We start from the raw sequence: 15,696 nt of genomic DNA, 5'->3' as shown, positions 1-15,696 counted from the left end.
CATTTGTCTCATTTCATCGTACAGTACAGGGAGGAGCTCTTAAATTAAGGTGCTCCCCGTGGAAAGAACCCCCCCAAGCACAATATCACTGATGGATTGATTGATTGATTGATCATGTGAGAATTGTCACATGTTCTTCACTCCTCCATCTCCATCGTGAAATCATGTTTCTTAAAAGCCTCCTTGAAAGCCTCCGCATCATTAGTCTCCTCCTCCTCGGTCTGCGTGCAGTCCTTCCAATCTAGGCGCTGGTCCAACAGGAGCAGTTTACCCATGACCCGACGACCAAACTGAAGATCAAATCGGTTATCCGGCTTGATCGGCAACATGGTGATTTTCTCTTCTCCAGACCCGGTCTTATAAACACCCTTGTGATCAGGCGCAGACCACAAATCGGCTTCACCTTCGCCCTCGGTTTCGGCGTTGCTGCGCGCAGGCGTCCAGATGAAAGCACGGAAGTAATCATCCATGTTGTGCTTGTCGATTTGGTCGGGAGATGGCACGGTCCTGAATTTCTCGTACCCCAGATTTGCGGCTTCGGTTTGGAACGCTGCTTCAACTAGCCTTTTGCGAATCTTTTCTACTGGCATTGGGAGGAATTGCCAGTGCGTGTGGATACCGCCCGAGCGGCTGACTTCCCATGTCACGGAACCGAGTTTGCCGCCTGAACGTTCGTTGAGCATTTGGTGGAGTGATTCGCGGTACCGTTGCATTTCGGCGAATGTTGAGGCTCGGCTTGTGGGGTCGAAGATCAGGTCTATGGTTGGGGTGTGTTCGAAGGGGATGATGAGCATGTGGCCTGGGAAGCCGAGGGAAGGGAAGAAATTGGGTGGAGGTAAAGGTCCTTTGGCGGTGGTGATATAGCTATCATTGCCAATGGAGCCGATGAGATGGGTGGCGATGTTTGGATTGGAAAGACAGAAGAAACACTGCTCTGGGCCTGGTGGAGGAACACGTTGTTTGTGTCGGCGCTTGTGGCCCGGATCTCTGTCTCTGTCGGACGGGGCGAAGCGCTGGAATGATTCCTTTTGGCTTGGTAGCATGTTACGCTTGCTTTGCACCGCCGACCAGGGGCAAATCGTGCAGCCTACAGGGATACTGACTGGGGGGATGGCTGCTGGGTCTAAGTTGAAGGCGTATAATGCGTCTTTCCTTGAGCCGAAAGACGGCAAGGAGATAAAGCGAGTGGTTCGGTATCCATTCTCACCATCTTCGGATGGCATATAGAAGAAGGGCTCGCGCTCAAAGTGCCCACCGTCCGACCGAGAGAAGTGATACCGGGGTTTCAGGGTCGCACAGACATCAGCAAGGCACTGTACTTCGGATGGCACAGTACCCTCATCTCCAGAGACAGTCTGGCTGGAGCCTAGACGGACATCCTTCGGCCACTGGTTGGTGATAAGGATGTCGGTTTTGTGGATTCCGAACAGTGCACGAGCATCGGATTCACTGTATGTCGGCTGGAATTTCCCAATAGCATTGCTCTCCGGCTTGGAGCGTCCCTCGGTCTCCAAAGTTCCCCCAAGGGCAACAATACGGATGCCCTCGGTAGTCTTCAGGGTGCCTCGTTTTCCGAGGAAGAACAGGTTGGGACACACTTCATCATCGGCTTCAATCTTTTCCACCACTTGAGCGGGGAGTGGCCTGTTACCCAGGGTGAAGTAGGTTGGGCATGCCACAGGAATATTGCCTTGTATCAATGCATTGATATCTTCAAGCTCAGCCTCAGTCGAGTTATCACCAAAGAGATCGCCGAGAATGATTGCAAAGGAGAAGTTTTGTTTCGGCTGTAGCTTGGCTAACTTGGTAAATACAGGCCGTATTTGCCCGTTCAAGCTGCCAAAGACAATGCTATACATCCGGTCAGTTACTGCACGTATATACAAGTAAACGTGAAGGCACATACCACTTGGGCACCATTTTCAGGTCGGTCCGATGCGGCTTTGAATTTAGCACAGGATGGTGTTGTAAAGGCGGTATTGGGGCGGTGAGAAAGTACAAGATAATGCACACAAAATTGAGATATTCCAAGCACCCCAAATGTCCTCAGGTGCCACCTCAGTTTAGCTACATGCGACAATTCCCAGGATATTCCGTCGCAACCTCCAAGATCTTGCGACAGGGAGCTTGGACCATCCTTATCACCACGTGATTGTATCTGATATCACTCGGAAGAATAAAATTCCCCAGCCCGATGAACTTTTTTGTATTCCATGCGGAGCAGACAGAAAAAAAGTGAACAGTACCTTTCTTACGAACAGTACTGCTCGTCAGACCCGTCAAGATGGTGGGGACAGGCTCAAAACAGAAGCCTGTAAGGCGCCTAAAAACAGGCACCGAAACCACAAAAAACTATCGATTCGAGGGCTTTTCATCACGCATCTCGAAGCTCAAAATCGACCCCATCCACCGCGTGCGCCGCGCCAGTTTCGGCGAAGATGAAGACGAGACATCCTCATATTTCCGAGCGGCCCTCGATCACTGGTTCGAAATGAACCTTTCTGACAATTTCACACAATTCGTACGGCGTGTCAACCCTCTGTCCGAGAGCTTTGCGCAAGTCTTGTACCATGAGGAAAAGATCATGGGGCTGTTGGTGGAGTTCATTGAGAAGCGGGATCAGCTTTGCATGGAGCCGCTGCTGAGCTTGCTTGCGCAGTTCGCTCGGGATCTGGGCGTCAAATTTGAGAAGCATTTCGCTACGGCGGTGACACTGGTGTCGTCCGTGGCAGCGACACATGCGGACATCGAGGTCGTCGAGTGGAGTTTTACTTGCCTGGCATGGATTTTCAAATTCCTCTCTCGCTTATTGGTACCGGACCTGCGACAATTGCTGGGTATCATGACTCCATATCTCGGCAAAGAGCGACAGAAACCATTTGTTGCAAGGTTCGCCGCTGAGTCCATGTCATTCCTCATTCGAAAGGCCGGCCTTGCCTACTACAAGAACAAAGCGCCCCTCGAGACCGCCATTTCATTCCTTTTCGACGATATTTCGAAAGCCGCCGACGATAACAAAGATACCGAGAACTACAGGGAGGGTCTAATGACCATGTTCTCTGATGCTATTAGGGGAGTCAACAATGGGCTTCACTCCAACGGCATGGACATCCTCAATTGTCTTTTATATCAGCTCCCACCAACGAGTGAGAATCATAGCGATCCTGCGGAGGTTGTATACGGTCTGCTTGTCAGCCTTGTCCATGCCACGACTCCCGATACCTTTGCCCCCATCCTCGACACGGCCAAGGCGTATATCGAAGATCGATCAACAGCAACACCGAACCCTAACCTTACCGAATGCTGCCGTATAATGTTCCTTCTTGTGACAACTCGCAAGGGTGTCAGAATCCAGAATTGGAAGATCGTCCATCAAATACAGGTGTCCCTGCTCCAGCAGGTGTCAGCGTCTGATGTGCCGGTAAGCACGATATCACACCTCCTCACAAGCGTCGCATATGCTCTTCAAATGTCCCCAATGGACGAATTACTACCTTTCCTTCGCCCTACCATGGACCTGGTGTCCACAGGCCCTCTTTCCAAATACTTCCTATTCTTCTGCACGACATTCTCCGAATGGGGATCAGAGCGATTTCAGAGCTTGGTTCTTTCGCCCTTCCAAAAGTTCATCAACTTGTCGTGGCAACAGTCGGAGTCGGAGACTTGCTTAACCTTGCTTCGCCTTCATCAGGCTGGCTGCATCACGCCGGAGGCCTCGCAGCCTGGCTACGTCTCCTGTCCAGATGCCTTCAAGTCTCGCATCACAGATTCATTGGTGTATCCTGCCAAAGATGAAGCATTCCTTAATGCGCTGGTCAAGCTCCCAACGGCTATCTCTCTGTTTGCCACTCCTGCTACATTGCCCAAGATGGTTTCTCAGTTGCATACCAATCTTCTTTCCGCATTCCAAGATGCTGCAGCTGAAGGTGAGAGCGCCCAGTCCAAGGGCCTGACGTTCTTCCTCGGCCAGGGATTCAAAACGTACGTCGAACTCGCCAATAGAATTGGAGAGCTCGATTCGAGTCTCTTGAAACCCATCATCGCCACTGCCACAAAGTTCTCCCGCCTGCCAGTCTTTTTGGAGGGTGCTCTTGCTTTCATCACCTCTCTCCCGGAGTCTGCGGATCTCGAGCATCCGACGCTGGAAGCCTTTGCTCAAGACCTGCTTGTGAACTTGGCAAGCCCATCGCATAGATTGAGATTGGTTTCTCTCCGACTTCTACGAGAACTAATCATTCGCATTGCCAAAGACGAACCTTCACCTGTGGAACTGGCCATCGAGGTTGAAGAGAGCCCACTGACAATGGACTCCGTGAGAACCATTTCTATGCACATTCGAAAGCTCGCCCTTCTCTATCCTCAAATTTCTCAGCGCAGATGGATGGCTACCTTGGTCCCTTACTTCTGTTTCGGCTTGTTCTCGAAGAAGTTGGCCCCACTGTGGGACGACTCTGCTGCTGCATTGAAGACCATTAGCGAGAACCCCCAGGGTGAGAAGATCGTTTCCGACTTGTCCATTCAGTGGCTGGCGGAGCGAGACACCGATGCGCCCAGCGAGGCCCCCGCAGACGACGATGAGAGCTCTTTCGTCAAGAGCCACTTCAAGTGTTTCAACGTTGCCAAGGTCGAAAAGGTTCTTGCTGCAAACACCAAGAGCACAGAAGATCCGCATCAGGTTCTGTCTCAGCAGTTCGAAGAAGACCACACTGTCGCAAACATCCTCCCCGCTTGCCCGCGAACCCATGCACTTCGTGTTCTCAACGCTGCACCGGGTGTTGCCGAAAAGCGCTCGCGCCAGATCGTGCCATTGTTCTTATCCTGGGCGTTGCGTGATGACCAAGATGACGCTCCGACTGCCGAGGCCAAGGCTGAGGATGCTGAGACCGGCGATGTGCAGGTGCGGTGGGGCTTCAGGGATCGTTTGTCCATGCTTACCCTATTTGCGCGTTTCCTCAACCCTATTGTCTTGTTCAAGGCGCCCGAGGTCCATGCAGCAGTGTTGGGCCTTTTGTGTCACGGTAACTCTGACTTGCAGAAGCATGCCCTCAACGTTCTTTTCACGTGGAAAGATCCCAATGTGCTCCCGTATCAGGAGAACCTACTCAACATTTTGGATGAGGCCAGATTCAAGGATGAGCTTGCTGTATTCGTCCACGTCGGCAGTGAAGACAGTTTGATTAAAGAGGAGCACAGAGCGGTCCTTCTTCCCGTGCTCCTCCGTTTGCTGTATGGCCGAATGATTTCCAAGGCTGGCTCCGCCGCCGCCGGTCAAGCTGGCAGACGCAAGACCATTCTCCGAACTATCTCTCACCTGTCAGAGCACGACTTTGGACTTTTCATGCAGCTCTCTTTCGGTCCTCTTGCAAATGTGGGCATCGTGAAAGACAATGAATACGATCCGAGTGTCCTGCAGGAAGAGTTGACAAGCCCAAGGAGACAACTGGGTCTGCTTAAGCTCCTCGGCACTGTCTTTGAGACTCTGCAAACCCGCATGACCGAGTTTGCATCGCAAACGATGGATGTGGTTGTCTACTGCCTGGTGCGAGCATGTCGGGCAATCTACAACGAGGGTGGCGCTGATGAACGCCTTCTGCCTGTGTATCAAAACATTCGCTCGGAGTGTATCCGTTGTCTCAACTTGGTCTTCTCGATTGTCCCTGACCATGATTGGACCCCTTACGTCCGCATCATATTTAAAGAGATGATTGATAGCAGACTTGATCAGTTCCCTATCGAGACAGCTCAAGGTGTTTCAGGGCTTCTACGATTGTTCCATACCTGGGCCTCTGCCCCGAGATCGACATTCTACTTGGTCCAGCACAATGACAAGGTGTTGACCAAGGTTCTTGACTGTCTTGCAGTCGAGTCAGCTCGCGACGAAGTCAAGAACTTCATTTTGGATGAGATTCTCGTGCCCCTGGTTGAGTTGTCTACCGGCAAAAAGATGCAGGAAACCGAAGAGATGCCCGACTTCCCAGCTGAGCAAATCAAATCCGAGGTCCTCTCCCCATACCTTGAGCATGGTCTGTTCCATCTTGGCCGTCTGCTCAGAAGAGGTCCCTCAAAGCCTGTTCTTTACTCAGGAGTCAATGCTCTCTCGCTGATCGCCCCCTGTGTTGAATCCTCCAAGGAAACCGATGGCCTTGTGAGCATTACAACATATCTGCTTCGTCAGCCTGCCGATCGTGTCAGTCCCAGAACCAAGTCTGGACTGTTGAAGATCCTCGAGCACTTTTTGCCCTTATGGGACCCCAAGGCGGATCCTGAGCTTGCTCAACAAGTCTTCGAAGCGGTTTGCTCCATGTTCGATTACTTCAAGGATGACTCGAACAGAGAAGTGCTCTCTCGTGTCTTTGGTGCTCTTGCCACCCATGACGAAGATCTCAAGGTGGTGGCCGACTTGTGTGCCGATTTGAACTCTCGCTCTGTCAAGAAGCTCGAACCTGATTACGCGAGACGTTTGCAGGCTTTCCGAACAGTCAGCGATGATTTGTCTCAAAGTCTGAGCGCGAGGCAGTGGAGACCTCTTCTCTATAACATGCTCTTCCATGTCAGGGACGAAGAAGAACTTGCTATCCGATCCAGCGCTGCTTTTGGCCTGAGACGCTTCATCGATCGGGCATCCACAGAACCGGACGCAGAGTTCGAGACACTCATTAACGATGTTCTATTCCCCTCTTTGCAATACGGCATCCGACAGAAGTCTGAACTCATTCGGTCTGAAGTCGTTGCCGTCATTGGCTACTTTGTCAAACTCAACCCCACTAGACCATCCGTGCAGGATATGCATGTGCTTCTAGTCGGCGATGACGAAGAAGCTTCCTTCTTCAACAACATCCTCCACATTCAACAACATCGCCGGCAGCGTGCATTGCGACGTCTGGCTGCTGAAGCAGCTCAGGGTTGCATTCAGGCCACGAATCTGGGCACAATTTTCATTCCTCTGATCGAACATTTCGTCTTCGAGGATGCTGCTGATGAAAACGCCCACAACCTGATTGCTGAAGGTGTTGCGACACTGGGTGCTCTCTCGGAGTGGTTGGAATGGGGACAATTCCGCGCAAACTTCCGCAGATACCGCAGCTACATGACAAGCAAGCCTGAAAAGGAGAAGAACATTCTCAGGCTTCTGGGTCGCATGTCCGATGCGCTGTCCAGTGCAATGAAGCGAAAGAAGGGAACCGAGAAAAAGCCCGAGGGTGATACCGATGAGAAAGAACCCGAGAATGATGCTGATGAGATGGATATTGTCGAGCAGCCCATGTGCACGCTCGCCAAAAGCGTTCCTTCTCTTGCGAAGGTTGCAACGGAGCTTACCACGAACTTCATTCCTTTCCTGACCAAGTACATTCACCACAAGCAGGAGAAGGAGATGAGTATGCGTCTGCCAGCCTCGATCACAACTGTCAAGCTTCTCATGATCCTCCCCGAAGAAGAGCTGGCCATCCGCCTCCCGCCGGTCCTGTTGGATGTCTGCACTACTCTCAAGAGTAAAGCACAGGACTCCCGCGACACTGCGCGCAAAACACTGAATGAGCTTGCACTTCTTCTGGGTCCTGTTTATTTCGGTTATATCTTGAAAGAGCTCCGCAACGTCCTCGCGCGCGGCTACCAGCTTCACGTTCTCTCTTTCACTGTTCACTCCATGCTTGTGACAACCACTGATCACTTTAAGCAAGGAGATTTGGACTATTGTTTGAAGGAATTGGTTGCAGTCGTGATGGATGATACCTTTGGTACAGTCGGCCAAGAAAAGGATGCTGAAGGATACACCAGCAAGATGCAGGAGGTGAAGAGCAGCAAGAGCTATGACTCTATGGAGCTTCTTGCGAAGATCTCTACTATCAGCCAATTGTCGAACCTGGTTCGGCCTCTGCAGGCGCTTCTATGTGAGAAGCTCAACTCGAGCCTCGTCAAGAAGCTTGATGAACTTTTACGAAGAATCAGCATTGGTCTTTTGAGAAATCCTGATGCCGAAAGTCGCGATATGTTGGTCTTCTGTTACGAGGTCATCCAAGAGGCCTACCGGGACAATGCTCCCGAAACGAAAGAGACTGCGCCCAAGACCAGGTACGAGGAGCGGTTCTTGGTCAGGTTGCAAGGAGCCAAGCGTGGCGAGCACAGGGGCACGACATCTTCTCATGTTTACAAGCTGACCCGTTTCGCGATGGATGTGCTTCGTGCGATTCTCAACAAGTTCAGTGTGTTGATGACGGCTTCCAACTTGTCCGGTTTCATTCCCATCATTGGTGATGCCATCGTCCAAGCACAGGAAGAAGTCAAGGTTTCTGCTCTCCGGTTGTTGTCCACCATCATCAAGCTTCCGCTGCCAGAGATTGACGAGAACTCGCACGTATATTTCACTGAAGCAGTCAAGCTTGTGAAAGAGTCTCCTAGCACCAACTCCGAAGCCGCGCAGGCTTCTTTGAAGTTGATCTCCACCATGCTGCGTGAACGGAAGAACACCAAGCTCCGTGATGGTCATCTTGCTTACCTGCTCAAGCGCTTGACTTCCGACATTGAAGAGCCGGATCGCCAAGGTGTGACTTTCAACTTCATTCGCGCCGTCATGTCTCGCAAGCTCGTTGTGCCCGAAATGTACGAGCTGATGGATCACATCGCCACCATGATGGTGACCAACCAGACTCGATCTGCCCGGGATCTCGCCCGAGGCACCTACGTTCACTTCCTGATCGAGTACCCGCAGGCCAAGAGTCGCTGGACCAAACAGCTCGCTTTCTTCGCCAAGAACCTGGATTACGAGCACCAGTCGGGACGACAGTCGGTCATGGAAGCCATACACACGCTTCTTTCAAAGACTGGACAGGAGTTGGCTCAGGATATCATCAGCACCTTCTTCCTACCTGTTGTCCTTGCTATGGCGAATGATGAGTCGCCAGAGTGCCGCGAGTTGGCCGGCACATTGCTAGGAGAGTTCTTCAATCGTGCAGATCGGGAGCAGATGAAGACTATTCTCACCCCCTTCATTCATGGTTGGAACAGACCAGCAACATGGCTCTCTGCAGCATTGGATTGCAGGCCATGCGGATTTACTTTGATGCCGAGCAGCCTGGGCAAGATAAAGAGGCCCGCTTTGTTGTTGAAATCCTCCCCGATCTGATGCAGCCCGTCCTTGATGACCACGAGAACGGCAACTGGGAAGCGCTCTACTTCGCCTTGCAGCTCTTCACGAAGCTTTGCAAGACGGCTTCCACTCTCGCATTGAGCCCTGAATGCGCCTCCATCTGGACGTCGGTTCAAGAGTCTTTGTTCTTCCCTCACGCCTGGGTGAAGACCTGTGCCGCAAACCTCGTGGGCTTGTGGCTGGCTGATCTGGCCAAGACGAATGCCGCCGCTGGTTATGCCTCCTTGCCTCTGGCTGGCAGCTCCGGTCTTGTCCTGGACAAGCCGGCCATGCTGCAGCTTCTTCGTGCCGGTCTCCGCAGTCTGCGTACACCAGGCATCTCCGAGGAACTCGCGATGCAAAGTGTGCGCAACGTTGTTTTCCTTGGCCGCTGCTGTTCTCAAAATGGGCTGGAACTTCCCAAGCTGGCAGGCGGGGATGTCGTATCAGAATCTGAAGACGAGGATGAGGCTAGTGGCAGTGAAGCCGAAGAGGAAACCGAAGTAGTCAAGGTGGAACGCAACAGATCTGCCATTCACTACGTCTTTAAGCAGATTTCCTCCCTGCTGCGTCGCGAAACTATCTCCGGCCGAGCAAATGCGCTTATCCCCAAAACAGCTGCTATCACGCTCCTTGCTGCGCTCATTCGCCATGTCGAGGTTGACCAGATCCGTCCTTCCCTTCGCGTTATTCTCATTCCCCTGCAGCATCTGACGGATCCTTCGATTCCGGCCCCCGCTCATCAGACGAGACTTTCCAGAATACTTACAAATCTCTCGTCTCCAACTGTCACGAGGTCTTGGATTTACTACAAAAGAAACTCGGCACCACCGAGTACGTGGATCAGATCTCTCGTGTTCAGGCGGCTATCAAGGAACGCCGCGAAGGACGACGGGCTAAGCGTCGCATTGATGCTGTTGCCGACCCGGAGAAGTACGGACGTGAAAAGATGAAGAAGAACGAACGGAAGAGAGAGAAGCGCCGTGAGAAGGGCTTGGAGCACCGTGGAAAGAGACGCGGTTGGTAGACGATGTGGCATTTGCATGTTTCATGAGAACCTAAGGTGTTATTGGCATACAAAAAAAGGCGTTTGGGTGGAATGGAATCCTTTGCATTAGGTTGTATATACCTTTCAGAACAATTTATCTTCTGTACAGAATCGTGGTCTATTTCGTACTTAGTCGTAAACGTAGGTTGGGCACAGTACTCTATGTATTCAAGGGATTGATTTGAAACGAGGTCAGTCAGGATTAAATCCAATGTACATGGATGATCTGCTATTTAGTCTATCTTTCCCTTCGTCGCCTGGATCCTGCCATGCTGAGAGTGGAGAGCCCGCCATTCGCCATAATATACAAGCCTGTCTATGCAGACAAAAATCTTGACCAAACACCGAGATATGCACTGAATCCACCGAACATGCATATGTACACCTCCTCTTGACTTCAAGACGACTTCTCGCCAGGAGATGCTGGCTCAGGAGATTCTGACTCAGAAGATTCTTGTTTAGGAGAGCCGAGCCTCTCATTGCCCTCCAGATCGTAACTCTTCACAGTACCATCATCCCAAAACTCCAAGTTCCCATCTGTACGACCATGAGTCAAGACCTGGCCCTTCTCCTTCAGTAAATCTTCCAGAGTAGTCCTCTTATCGAAGAAGACACCCAGATGGTCACTCATAACATGACGCGAGTTGCAGGAAGGGCATTGGATAAGGACCGTTCCACGGTGGTAGCCTTGCTTGGACATCCGGTGGCCGGAGCGATGGCCACAGGGCTTGCATGTAAAGGTGATACGGTATGCCTCTTCGTTCTTGCGACGCTCCTGGTTCTGAGCTTCCCATTCGGCATCTTGCTCTGCCTGGCTCTTGTTCGAGTCGGTGAGAGGGCGAGGTGCACTTGAGTTGTATCGGAATTGGGGGGTGAGAATGCGCGAGCGAGGGAGTGGCGATGATCGAAGAGTTGGTCGCGAGTGAATTGGGTTTGTTGAGAGGAAACGTGAGGGTTGTAGACGCGCAATCGTGGTGTAGGACTTGGCTTGCGACACGAAGGTATTCAATGGGCGGAGGCCCGAGGTGAATGGGCGCATTGTTGGTGGTGTGTGTGGAATTATCAGAGAGTTTCGAGATTTCAATTGGACTTGAGTATGCACTGAATCCCAAATGAATGTATTGACAAGGCTGTGATAGATGTGAATGTGTTGGAAAAAAGACTCAAGATAAGATGACGATGCTGAGTTAGGCGGAACTACAGATCTTCCGGGTGGCCCTCCGCGGAGAGCGCAGTTCTCCAACTTCACAGTTTCAACAAGATCTCCGTAGTAACGCTATCAACAATTCTTACCTGGCCTTCAATATGGCTGCTATGAGAGCTCGTCATAAAATTCGAGCTCCCAAGAGGGTATGTGGGCACGCAGACTTCTAACGATCCCCCGCTAACTATACTTGTAGGGTGTCTCCAAAAAGACCGAAGACTTCGACTCGATATGGACGGACCTCTCGTCGTTTTTGACTGGCATAAACACCAAAGAATATGCATCTCTCGAATATGAAGATATCTACCGACTTGCCTACAAGATCGTTTTGATGATGCGGGCCCCTGATCTTTACGAGAACGTCAAACAACTGGAACAGAACTGGCTCCAGACCAGTGTTCAAGCCATCGTCACAGATTCCATTTCCGCCAGTTTGATACGTGCGGAAAAATCAACAGATGCCCAGGATCAGTCGAGTGAGCGGAGGGAGGAGGGCGAGAAGTTCCTGACTGCCCTGAAGGTTGCCTGGGAAGACTATCAGTTTGGTATGGGCATGGTCGCCGATGTTCTCTTATATATGGTATGTTTCTTCGGATGTGAGCCCTAATGAAGTTTCTAACGCCCGCGCAGGACCGTATGGTGAGGAGCCATGATCACCCGCCCATCTACGTCGTGTGCATGTCACTATTCCGAGATCACATCCTACGATCCTCGATCCGTCCCAGCTCTAACCTGACGGTTCTGGATATTCTCGAATCTACCATACTGTTTATGATCCAACTAGAAAGGTCTGGACACCTGATTGAGCGGCCGCTCATCCGGCATTGCATCCAAATGTTGGAGGGTCTTTATGAAACCCTAACTGAAGAGGAGAGCTCGAAGCTCTATCTGACTGTCTTTGAACCTGCATTCTTGAATACAAGCAAAGAGTTCTACCGGGCAGAAGGCCAACGGTTGTTGGAGATTGGGGACGCTACCACGTTTTGCCGACTCACAACCCAGCGGATCAGCGAGGAGCAGGAGCGATGCCGTTTCATGCTATCCACCGCCACAGAGCCGAAGGTCCTTGACCTGCTTGATTCGGAGTTGATCCGCGCCAATATCGAAGAAGTCGTCAATCTCGAGGGGACCGGCGTGAGACACATGCTGGATCATCATCAGCTGGACGGACTACGAAATGTATACGTGCTCAATAGACGAGTCGACAACAAGAAGTCGGCTCTGACAAAGGCAGTCCAGAAGCGGATTGTGGAGATGGGCAAAGAAGTCAATGCTTCGTCCATACTCCTCCCACAAGCCCCAGCCCCGGCTGAGAAGGACGACGAAAGCGAGAAGAAGCCCGAGAAAGCGAAGGACAAAGAGAAACCACAGAATCAGCAAACGGTGGCAGCAATTCGCTGGGTGGACGACGTTCTAGCTCTCAAAAAGAAGTTTGATGACATTCGGGCAAATTCCTTCTCATCTGACCAGGGGATTCAGGCCTCGATCGGTGCCAGCTTTGCGGAGTTCATCAACTTGAACCCGCGAAACTCCGAGTACTTGTCGCTTTTCTTCGATGAGAATCTGAAGAAAGGCATCAAAGGAAAGACAGAAAGTGAGGTGGATGCTCTCTTGGACAATGGAATTACCCTGCTGCGGTACATCAAGGACAAGGATCTCTTCGAGTCTTACTACAAGAAACATCTGTCACGCCGACTTCTGATGAAGCGCTCTGCCAGCATGGATGCAGAGAGGCAGATGATTTCTAAAATGAAGATGGAGGTCGGTAACCAGTTTACTCAACGACTTGAGTCCATGTTCAAGGACATGACCATTTCAGAAGACCTTACCGCCAATTACAAGGAGTATGTGGCGCGCAATGGTGATCCCGACCAGAAACCAGTGGACTTGGAGGTCAACGTTCTTACAAGTACCATGTGGCCGATGGAGATCATGTCGAACGTCAAAGAGGGCACAGTCCGATTGCCCTGTATCTTCCCACGGGAGATCGATGCCTTGAAACAAAGCTTCGAGCGCTTTTATCTCGACAAGCACAGTGGTCGCAAACTGTCGTGGCAAGCTAACATGGGCACTGGTGATATTCGCGCCACGTTCATACGCCCTAATGGCAAAGTACAGCGTTACGAACTCAACGTTTCAACCCACGCTTTGATCATTTTACTGCTCTTCAACGACGTCCCAGACGGCGAGTCTCTGACTTTTGACGATATCAAAAATCGCACCCTGATCCCTGACCACGACCTCATCCGCAACCTGCAGTCGCTCGCCGTCGCGCCGAAAACTCGAGTCCTGAAGAAGAATCCCATGAGCAAGGATGTGAAACCCACGGACGCTTTCTCTTTCAACCATGAGTTCCACAGTCCGTTTGTGAAGGTACGCATTGGCGTTGTCAGCGGCGGTGCCAATAAGGTCGAGAACAAAGACCAGCGCAAGGACACGGAGAAGAAGATGAACGACGAACGAAACGGCAGCATCGAGGCTGCTATCGTCCGCATTATGAAGTATGCCTTCTCCACCCCATATATGTGATATAAGACTAACCTCTTGCAGACAACGAAAGAAGCTCACTCACTCTCAACTAATGACCGAGACGCTTTCCCAACTCTCCGCGCGCTTTGTTCCAGATGTGAATATGATCAAACGGCGCATTGAGAGTTTGATTGACCGCGAATACCTCGAGCGAGTCTCCGAGGAACCGCCTACTTATGGGTATGTCGCGTAGACATCCCAGACGATTATCTTCGCTCTCTTCTTTTACGATATCACGGTCCAATGTCCTTGCATCGGTGGTTTGTGTTTTTCTGGGTTTAGCGATTGGCGTCTATGAAAAAGGGATGAATTAAATGAAGTCAATAGACGATTTTTCAGATATTTGACAACCAATACACATCAGTTGCTATGGCAGATGTCGTCTCGCAATGGATCTATGAAGTTTCGAGTCTCAAGTATAAAATATATCCGTAAGTCAAACGCCAGCCCAGGTGCAGGTGAGAGCGAAGCCGCTACTCCGCTATGAAATATCAATGCCATCCCATATCCCGTATCCCCATAACCCATCTCGTCCAATATCAGCCCAATCACAATAATTCCACCTCCCCCTTCCCCCAAGCCGCCTTAACCCCCTCCCACCGAACAACCCAAACATCCCCCATCCTCATCATAACCCCCGTCTCATCCCCGTCCTCCTCATCCTCCCCACCAACGACAACGGGAACCTCCGCCCCAAGACACCGAACGAACACAACCTCCTTCAAATCCGGTCCCTGGATCATACTCGTCCCACCCGCATTATCATCCAACCGTCTCAACTGCCGCGGAAACGCACCCATAAACGAACTAGCGTAGTGTCCCGCCAGCAATGTCTGGTGTGCATGTAAAAACGACGCCTCGGACTCAGAAAGCGGCGACAGATCCGTCAATGACGAGATATCTGGTACGGAGTCTGCGGGCTGTTGGTTGGGGTTCTGGGAGGCGGTGGATTGGGTTTCTGAGGGGTTTTTGTTCCGTGAGGCCAGGTGGACGAGGTAGTGCATGCTGTATTTTGTTATTTTGGCTAGACGGGCCCGTAACAGACTGCGGACTATGTATTGGGTGCGGGCGAGGTCGGTTTGGAGAATTGAGAGGCGGAGGTTTAGGTTCGGGTTGTCGGTTGTGAGGATGTCGGATGATGCGGCTAGGTCTTCAATTGTTTCGATCTGGGAATTTTTGTTAGTTGGTTATATCCAGAGGGCCCCAATGCTGGATGTGAGGGAATGGCTACCTGCTTCCGTACGCGGTCCATTATCCGCTCCATCAGCGGGGCCGGCCATGGTAGGACCTCTGTCACGGCGCGTTCGGAAACCCAGAAGCGCGTGAGGAGCTGGTGGTCTAGCGCTGCGGACTCGCGGCTGGCGCCTGGTCCGTGGTCGACCGAGGCGAGAATGTCGTCGATATCCATGGGGAGGTGGCGAGTGAAAATGCGGTGGAGCGGCGAGGTACATAGGGCGGGAGGGTGCCCCAGGCACTAATTATATTTGGTCAAGTGGATTTTGGTGATGCGATGTGGGGAATGGATCTACTAAGTTGGTCTATGAGATGAAGAGAGTCGAGAGAAATGACTTGACTGTATAAAACTGTTTTGCTGGACATTCTACTCCGACCATCCCCGAAACATAGCAGCATTCGGATTCTATTCAAATCCACTTGGTCTTCAAGATATGTATTAGACAAACTAAGTATGAGAGGACTTCATATCCGCAAGTCCCTCTAGCTTGCAAAAACCCTCAAAATCCAAGTTCCGGGTTCATTCAGTGACATGAAACCGTGAACATTAAGTAGTAA

General features: G+C 51.4%; 5 protein-coding genes across 5 annotated transcripts; 2 read left to right on the top strand and 3 right to left on the bottom strand.

Moving 5' to 3' along the window:
• Positions 1-137: 137 nt before the first annotated feature.
• Positions 138-1,920, bottom strand: N7515_003999 (CwfJ domain protein; the record flags this gene model as incomplete). The annotated part of the gene is made up of 2 exons (XM_056664743.1): positions 138-1,851; positions 1,907-1,920. The coding sequence occupies 2 exons, from the start codon at positions 1,918-1,920 to the stop codon at positions 138-140; spliced, it is 1,728 nt and encodes a 575-aa protein (XP_056523800.1).
• A 364-nt stretch (positions 1,921-2,284) lies between these two features.
• N7515_003998 (uncharacterized protein) lies at positions 2,285-10,151 on the top strand (the record flags this gene model as incomplete). The annotated part of the gene is made up of 3 exons (XM_056664742.1): positions 2,285-8,934; positions 9,009-9,796; positions 9,871-10,151. 3 exons carry the CDS (start codon positions 2,285-2,287, stop codon positions 10,149-10,151), a joined length of 7,719 nt encoding a protein of 2,572 aa, XP_056523799.1.
• Positions 10,152-10,569: 418 nt separating this feature from the next.
• On the bottom strand, positions 10,570-11,211 carry N7515_003997 (DNL-type zinc finger protein; the record flags this gene model as incomplete). The annotated part of the gene is made up of 1 exon (XM_056664741.1): positions 10,570-11,211. The coding sequence occupies one exon, from the start codon at positions 11,209-11,211 to the stop codon at positions 10,570-10,572; it is 642 nt and encodes a 213-aa protein (XP_056523798.1).
• A 266-nt stretch (positions 11,212-11,477) lies between these two features.
• Positions 11,478-14,098, top strand: N7515_003996 (cullin family protein; the record flags this gene model as incomplete). Its single annotated transcript, XM_056664740.1, has 4 exons — positions 11,478-11,522; positions 11,573-11,956; positions 12,007-13,877; positions 13,927-14,098. 4 exons carry the CDS (start codon positions 11,478-11,480, stop codon positions 14,096-14,098), a joined length of 2,472 nt encoding a protein of 823 aa, XP_056523797.1.
• Positions 14,099-14,453: 355 nt separating this feature from the next.
• On the bottom strand, positions 14,454-15,313 carry sld5 (putative GINS DNA replication complex subunit Sld5; the record flags this gene model as incomplete). Its single annotated transcript, XM_056664739.1, has 2 exons — positions 14,454-15,071; positions 15,137-15,313. The coding sequence occupies 2 exons, from the start codon at positions 15,311-15,313 to the stop codon at positions 14,454-14,456; spliced, it is 795 nt and encodes a 264-aa protein (XP_056523796.1).
• Positions 15,314-15,696: the final 383 nt, after the last annotated feature.

The sequence above is a fragment of the Penicillium bovifimosum genome, assembly GCF_028826915.1.
Source record: "Penicillium bovifimosum strain IBT 22155 chromosome Unknown utg000003l_segment0_segment0, whole genome shotgun sequence".
NCBI lineage: Eukaryota > Fungi > Ascomycota > Eurotiomycetes > Eurotiales > Aspergillaceae > Penicillium > Penicillium bovifimosum.
Note: the sequence above shows the minus strand (reverse complement) of the source record. Positions and strands in the feature narration are given on the sequence as shown.